At 35.2% G+C, this 8,818-nt stretch overlaps 1 protein-coding gene across 1 annotated transcript; it reads right to left on the bottom strand.

The window, feature by feature from the left end:
- Nucleotides 1-1,324: 1,324 nt before the first annotated feature.
- LOC110655191 (uncharacterized) lies at nt 1,325-6,314 on the bottom strand. The gene is made up of 8 exons (XM_021811398.2): nt 5,733-6,314; nt 5,489-5,647; nt 4,940-5,271; nt 4,142-4,481; nt 3,273-3,421; nt 3,105-3,198; nt 1,772-1,843; nt 1,325-1,666 (listed from the first exon to the last, which is right to left on the bottom strand). The coding sequence occupies exons 1-8, from the start codon at nt 6,297-6,299 to the stop codon at nt 1,622-1,624; spliced, it is 1,758 nt and encodes a 585-aa protein (XP_021667090.1). The 5' UTR covers nt 6,300-6,314; the 3' UTR covers nt 1,325-1,621.
- Between the last annotated feature and the right edge of the window lie 2,504 nt (nt 6,315-8,818).

Here is an 8,818-nt window from a genome sequence, read left to right as displayed (position 1 = left end):
CCTCCCTTACCCCTCAAATCTCAATTTTTCTTACACCCCAAATTGGGGTGTAAGCAGAGGGAGGTGAGAGATGAAAATTATTTTATTTTTTATTTTTCTATTATGTCCTTAATTTTTTATTAAAAATCCAATTATACCCATTAAAAATAAACATAGTTTATCACTATAAATAAATGTCTTTTCTCTGTGGTCATATCTAATCTCTTCGCTCTCTCTCATGGATTTTGAATTCTTACAGAAAAAAGGTTAGTTTTATCTTTTTATTTAATTTTAATTATTAAATCATTTTTTTTCAATAATTTGTTATAATTATTATGTTCTAATTATCATTTTTTTTCTAAATAATTCATTCTTTATTCAATCTTTGTTTGATTTTTTTCATTATTATTTTGATTTATTAATTTTGTGATTTATTCATAATGAATTATTACAGTTTATAAATTTAAGATTTATCAATCTAAGTGCTTTTCCTCTAATTTTAGCGATTAAATTTCTTTTATATATATATATATTCATAAAGTGAAAGATAAATTCCTTTCATACGGTTAAATTTTAATCTCATCCATTAAAAAAGTCCAGGTATAAAATGATTAATTAATACCATTCAAGGTTATTAATAAATAAAAAATTACATAAGTTTATTTTATAACAATAATATTTTACCTACCTTTTAAAAAAAATTTTTTAAAAGATGTAAAATGACATTTGTATTACTTTATATATATATCTAAGTTGAATGTTGAAATAGTATATATCATGGTCTAATATAAAACGATAATAAAAAAATATAAATTATAAGCCATTAAACTAAAAATAAAAAATCTTAATTTGTATATCAAAAAAAATAAAGAATAAATTTTATCTAATAGAAAAAAAAAATATTTTTATAATTTTAATAATTATTTATTCTTCTTTCACCTCTTTCCAAACATAAAGAATAAAGAATAAGCATTACCTCTCCTTATCTTTCCATTAATTCACCATGAGAATTTTTTTATTACAACCCTCCTTATCCTTCTCTCTCCTTTTCCTCCCTTACCCTCCCATTAATTACCCTACCCTCACCCCATCCAAACAGAGCGTTATTTTCACAACTCAGTATCAGATTTCCAGTTTAGCATGGGATCAACGAGAATAATATCAACCTCTGGCTGAGACCGACATTCAAGGTTGCTCTTGAGGCTGATAGATAACATAATCTCAAGCTTATAAGAACATTATCCACTCCATTGTTCAAATCTAGTCATGAAGCAAAACATCACAATCATTATTTCACCACAACAATTATATACCAAGAGCTGCGGCTTCAAAAAACCAACAATAATTGCACAAAAATGGCTAAACTAATCATAATTTGCTAGTTACTATTTCATTGTCTCGCTTGGCACTCCCACCACCAGTAATAAATACATCTCTGGACGACATTTTCTTTAATACTGTGAAAATTATCTTTTCAGCCACAACATTCAAGTGTACAGCATTCAAATAAATTAATATCAGAATAAGAGAAAATTACATTTCAAAGCTATCCATGCTCTAGTTCAAAAAGAATACAAAGGAAAATGATAATAGAAAAACAAAATCATTGCCATGGGGGTTGAATTCTAGAAAGTTCAAGGCCTCAATCGAGCTTTATCCGATCCATATCATTTATCACCCCTTCAAGCTGTATCAAAACAGTGAAGTAAAAAAACACACCGATTAACATCTTTTCTACATATTTGGCAGGTGTGACAAAGTAGAAGATTCAGTTCAAAAAGAAAATGCATACCTTGACAATTTGCCGCAAAAAGTAATCACCATACCGCTTCAATGGTTTTGATTCAATTACGTGAATCATGTCCTGAACAAGACCCAAAAAATTAAATTGGTCACTTGAGTACAAGACAAATCTTGCAAGAATTTAAACTAGCAAACACACAAGTGCCTTCATAACTCTCGAAGGTAACCTAACTTATATTTTACCTGGATGTACTATTTTTAATCCATAGTTATTAAAGGCTCAAGACGCACTAAGGCGCTAAGGAATCTTGGAGCCTAGGCGCAAGGCCCAAGGCTTAGGCGCGCGCGCCTGAGCGAGGTGAGGCGCAAAAGTAAAAAATTTTAAAAATTCATAAAAATCAAATAAATGTGAAGCTTTTCTTTTTTTTCCTTTAGCATATATCTTGAATTAGGTTTGCTGGTTTGAGTTTAAATGGTTGTCCTTTTTGCTAATGAAAGTGCTCGCTAAAGATAGAAATAAAGAAAGCATGCCTTTCTAGAACCTTGTGCCTGGAACAAAGGCGCATAAGGCGTTAGGGTTCGAGCCTGGTGAGCCTTGAGCCTGAGGCGTGCCTGAGGCGCGCCTTTAATAACTATGTTTTAATCCATATATTTCTAAAATATTAAGTTCAGTATAAAAACAGAATCACATTTCCCTAAATATATACAGCCAACTGCATGATCCACTAAAAAAATTTTCAAAAGCCAAAAATAAGGAAAAAAAATGGCATTCTTAGCACCACTTCATAAGAAAAAAAAATGCATCTCACCATATTTTTGTACTACACTAATACACCATCTATAAAGTTAGGGCATATCATGCAATATAAAGGATTAAGCCAATCATACTATCAAAAACTACTATTTTCTCAATAGATACTGCAATGCTGTGTTTTGTACAGTCATGTTGCTTAGACACATGAACAAGTCAATCAACTTCAGTCTAAAGTGTCATGAATATACACTCATTTCACATGAACACAAGAAGTAAGTTCTGCAACAGAACCTTAAGTTTTCCAGAAAAATATGGCAAAAATTGAGCGGAGTTGTTAGAATTGTACAATCACTGATTCCAATCATATGATTCAATTCAATTTAATTTAGGCATCGAAGGACACAAATCAGACATGTGAATCAAATTTACTAAAAATGTGGACAAACCATACAATTCACAACTCGAATCTTGCAATATGTATATTTTTCAAACAGAATCTTTAAATTAAAAAGGAGGAGAAGAAAAGAAACTATGCAAAAAATTTTGTCATGAATGTGAATCTCGAATAGAATCTAAAACAAGTCTTCCATGAATAACATAATAACCAATAACCCAGAGAATAACATACATCATCAATGTAGAAATCCACATCAGCATTAGAAATGATCTTTCCCTCAGAATCAACAGCATGAGTCTTGTGTTTATATGTCATCAAGATAGTCCTGTAACACACAACAGCACATTAAATTTCATCCAATAAACAAGCTATTGAAGGAAAAAAAGTAAAAGCTCTCACCTTAGAGTGGGTTCATCCACTTCCATGTAATTAGCAAGCTTTGCAAGGGATATGGTTGAATACACCTTCAAAAAGGTCCGAACACCTGATAACAACTGTTGCTGCTTCACTTCATAAAGAAATAGTTTCAACTGCAATCTGTATGCATCCTGTGAAAAATAAGTAGCATTAGTAAATCATACTCATGTATGCACATACAGATGAAAAGGGAGGGAGAAATTTGGTCAATATCAATGGGTTGTGCTAGAATGGGTTAGTTCAGCCTGCATCTTAAAAGAGAAAAGGTAAAAAGAATGGAGGAATTTCATTCCCTTGACAAGCAAACAAGCAAAAACAGTCTAGTAAATGAGATATTATACATCCCTAGGAAAGCTGAAAGATCATCAGCCAGAGAAAAATAAATAAATAAATAAAAATTTTCTCTTCGAGCCTAGCACATCATATCATTAAAAACAAGTCCTATTAACTACCAACTTTTCTATGAGAATGGTGTGCATAGTGCATCTATACTTTCATTTTGACTATAAGGAAGAGAAAGAAAAAGAAAAAAGCTCTTCCTTTTACAACTTATAGGGACTCCAATGTTACTTTTCTTCACTTTTTACACTTGCTTTTTGCATACACTATACTCAAATTCTCTTTTCTTATATTAAATTTGAATACAGTGATATACCATAACCAAATTCTTCCAACAACAAAAGCAGCTCTTAATAGATCAATTAAAACTCAATCACTGCTTCGTTGTAATATGGAATTTAACTCAGGTTAAGATAGGTGATCAAAGGAGGCAAAAAAGGGGTGAAGGGTATTAAATGTAAGCACTTAAATTCAACATTTTTTAAGCATGTAACATGTATGATGGGGCATACCTGGTTGTAATTTACAAGAGGCTCCTCAAAACTTGGAGCTGAGGGTGTAATGAACTTAGGGCATGCATATGAGAAGAGTTCATCATATATAGCAAATGCTTCATCATCATATCTTTGCATTCTAATCATCTTTTCACCATACTTCTCCCGCAATTGAGAATTCACAGTTTCCTCAACAAGCTTTACTTGGGGGCAAAGCGAAAGACAAATTGCCAGCAAGGCATACATCTGTTCATTCTTCTTTAGTATCTGCTCATATTGTGGAGATTTCTGATGGTACTGCTTGGTCTTGTATATATACAATAGAATTTTATTGAACTCACGAATAGCATCCACATACCTTAAAAAATTAAGAAGGTTCGATAAGCTCATTAGACAAGGTGAAAAGATCATGCAGTGAGATCCATAGGTTAATCCATGACAATATTTAAAGTAAAAGAAACACGCAAAGAAAAAATGAGCACAACATAAAGATTGGTCCCTTTCTTCTCAGGCTGGGAGAGAAAGGTCAGGGAGTGGAATGTGGATTTTTAGAGGCAGACAGAAATAGGCTTTATTATTGTCAACAATTAATCTCTACCCTCAATTGCACCTGACAATCTTATTTATTCTATCAACAAACCTTCCAAACATATTTGTGTCAATGGCTTTGCTAGAGAATTCAGATAACCAGATTATTTTTATATGATGGCACCAACTCTAAGATGATATATCTGGAACTTTAAATAACACATTAAATTGTTATTAAAAGGGGAAAATAATAACACATGCCATTAAAAAAACATAGTAAGTACATACCTCCGCAACATAAGATTGGCAAAACCATAATGATATATCGTAGTTATGTGGCTGCCAATAACACTGGTGTAAACACCTTGTTGACTAATGTCAATGGGAAGTAAGCACTTCAGGCCAGTATGATAGTCACCCAAAAGGCAATGCACTCGCAGCAAACCAACCATGCTGAAATACCCTAGCACCTTCAAGACATTACTCCCACCATTATAATCATAACCATCAGTGTAAGTAAACTGTTCAAGGCCTTCCTTTTCCTGCTCCAAAATCTGAATGATCATTGACTTCTCCACGAGTGCTTGCAAGAAGTTGAGCACTCCGTAGACATTCCAAGCCTGTCATAAACCAATAACATGATACACAAAAAGAGAGAAAGCAGGTATTAATAAAGGCATACCACGCATGCCATTGTCTGTGTGTGGGGTTTTTATCGTACTACAGCAACCATCGGCTAAAGATTAACGAGTTCAGTTTCTTTTCCTTCCAAAACAACCTAATCAATCAAATCAATAACATATTTAAAATCATTGGAAAAAATGTACTAAAAGATACCTGATCATGTTGTCTCAAAAGCGCAATCTCTTGCTCAGTCTTGGTCTTCATCTTAGCCCTATACTGACAAAAGCTCTGGAACTGGTACACAAACTCATCCACCATATCCCACAGCCACTGGTTCGGCAACTGCATATTGACAACGCCGTGCAACACTACCTATTCCCACGAACAAACACGTAAATTCTATACGAGAGTGAGGAACCTGGGAAACATCAAAATAACTCAAAGTTAGAGATAATACCTGAAAAAGGCTACAATAGTTATCCCAGCTATCGATCCTCTGCTTAAGAGTAGGCGAGAGACGAGCGTATAAGTGGCGGAACCACATCTCACGGTAGAGGAGGCAGAAAACGTGATCATTGTCGACGTAGTGAGCGACAGCGTCAACAGAAGGCCAAGGAGTTTCCTTGAAGAGGCGCTCGGATAAGGTCTGGAAGGAGGTCTCATACATCTGGTGGATCTCATACACATTCTTCTCTCTAATATGGCGGTAAAGATGCACCACAAAGGATTTCACCGAATCTGGGACGAAATTGGGGTCGTAGCCTAGGTCTTGCCGTTGAGGACCGGCCTGGTCATCGTAATTTGCGGCGGCGGCGGTGGCGTCGTCATACTCGTAGGCAGTTGCCATGGTAGAAAATGGGCAAAGGGCAGATGGGAAGTGTGAGATCAGCAAGCCAACAGTGTGAAGAGAAACTAGGGTTTTGGCGAAGGACAGAGCATTACTGGCATTGGATTCTGATGAGGTTTGGGCTTTGAATATATGGAAGTTGTCGAGATAATAAGGCCCATTAAAATCTTTTTCCATTGAGATCTTTTCGTTCGACAGATTTAAATCATTTTGTGATTTATTAGGTTGTATATATGTAGAATACGAATATGTTACATTATTGCATATTTATTGCTAATACACAATGGATGTCGGATGACCTCACTGATTTCTCCCATGATATGGATGTGATATATTATATATTATGATCATGCATGATATGAGGTGGTAACACTAAAAGAGGCCTAAAAAGCCCTTGGCTCACTATTATGAAAGAAAAAGACCCGAGGAGCTTCTTTTATGAGTTGAGCACTTTGGTTATATTATGTATTTATGAGGAAGTCTAGAGGAGCATCTATATGAGTCGTAAAAATTAGTTATGGGAAATCACTGGTGATAAGTCATCTTATATGAATTATTTATGATGTGAAAAACTCATGTGACCAATGCATTGCATATGTATGAAAGAATTACACTTTACCGTTTATGAATAAAATGAAAAGGTTCAAATTCTGAATTTTTTTAAAGGAAAATGATTTTGTGTTCTAATGTAAATGCCAAAATGTGATTATTTATGAGTTGCTTAGGTTTTGGTTTATATGGAATGAGTTATGTTTATCAAATTTTGGGCTTGCTACGGGTTTCAGCAGCCTTAAGTTGACTCATTCCCTAGCATTGATAATGGACGCTAGTTGAGTTGTTACAGAGTTAGTATTAGAGCTAGGTTAGATGAGTGGACTTAGATGCTAGTAAAGGTTAAAGTAAAGAAAGAAAAAAAGTTTTTTAACTAGCACAGTTAGGAAAAATACAAGTCCATTAGGATTGCATCCCTATATGTTATATGATGTCCTTATTTTTTATAACATGTTTTATGATATGTTTTGTGTTCATGTGAACCCACATGAACTTTGTGTATGCTCAACACTTCTTATTTGCTTTTAGAAAATGTGAGGTTCAAGGTTGTCCACAATGTTAACCAATGCACCACCCTAAAATGAGGGTATCAAAGCACTACTCGCTAACCCCCTAGTTAGGGAAAGAGCAAGCAAAAGTGGTAAGTAAGAATCCTTAAGGGCCCCAGAAGGTCTTCTAAGGTTATTAGGGAGACCTCCAGTGCACCCAGAATGTCTGTGGATACACAAAGGGGTTCTCATGGCTTTCAATAATAGTATAAGGACCCTATTTTTTCTAGTTTGAGAACAAAAGAAGAAGAGAAATATGAAGAGGGAGGGGATGATTCAGAGTTTGTATTCGTAATCCATAAGGCTAAGAACATGGGCTTGGATATCACTATCCATAATAAGGAAGTTTTGGAAACACTAAGTTCGTGGGCTACCCTCAATACCCTTCTTTCATGCCTTACCCACCTTACTTCCCACCTTTTAGCCCTTACCCCATGTATCCTCCTCAACAGCACCCTCAAAACCTTCCAAACATCATGCGAACTTAGAACCCCATGGGGGGAGTTACAGTAGAGCAAGCACTACCACTAGCAGCCTTAACAGTTCAGACTTAAGGGACTATGTTAAGCAGCAAATGTAAGGTAAAGATGACAGACTACTTGAAACTAGATGTGCCTAAGTACAAAGAAGGAGATGATCTTTTTGAGTATGTTAAGGTAGTGAAGACCATAGTTGATGAGTTGGAAGGTAATGATAGTAGGGCCATTCAGATGATTGGATTTACACTAAAGTATAAGAAGGCTAAGGAGTGGTATAATACATTACTGGTAGGGTTGACAGTATGACTTAGACTCAGTTTATTGTAGAGTTTACCAGTTAGGCTTTTCCAGAAAGCTCCAGAGAGTTAAAGGTGGTAGAGTTTGGGTAGTTGAGACAAACAATTAACATGAGTGTGGATGAATAAATAGATAACTTCGTGAAACTTCTACAATATGTGGGGCAAGAGTATGATATTGATAAGAAGAAAGCGAAAAGGCACACCCAAAAGCTTCACTCTCACTACTCTTGATTGATATTGGCTACAAAAACCCATAGCTTTCATTCTATGATAAATGCTGCAAGGAAAATGGAAGCGGGCAATATCATTGAAGGGAGTTTTAACTTGAAAAGCACAAAGGCTGAGCAGTCTAAAGTTCCTAAGGCCACAGATGCAGGGAGGTTCTGTCACTTGACTAAGACCACTTCTTCGTCCATAATTATGAAAAAAAAGGGGGAAAGATTAGTAAAAAAATAGAAGAAGAAAAAGTTTTGAAGTAAGATTAAATCTAGTCTTAGGATGGAGAGTGGATCTAGCCCAAGTTTAGATACTTTGAGTTATGTAAGGTGTAGGAAACCTCATTGATGACTGTGCAAGTATGGAACCTTAGAGTGTTACAGGTGTGGTCAAGAGGGGCATGTGGCAAGGGAGTGTCCTAATATGGAAAGGGTAGCCTCACAGCAATGAGTAGGAATAGGTAGTATAGCTCAACCAGTAATAAGATAGGCTATCGCGGTTCCTTCTTAAGGAAGAGGAAAAGGAGCTTCTTCCTCTGTAGGTGGCTTATAAGGGAGGGGTTCTACTGCACCAGCTCGAATCTTTGCCATAACACGGTAGGA

The sequence above is a fragment of the Hevea brasiliensis genome, chromosome 11 (genome assembly GCF_030052815.1).
Source record: "Hevea brasiliensis isolate MT/VB/25A 57/8 chromosome 11, ASM3005281v1, whole genome shotgun sequence".
Classification (NCBI taxonomy): domain Eukaryota; kingdom Viridiplantae; phylum Streptophyta; class Magnoliopsida; order Malpighiales; family Euphorbiaceae; genus Hevea; species Hevea brasiliensis.
Note: the sequence above shows the minus strand (reverse complement) of the source record. Positions and strands in the feature narration are given on the sequence as shown.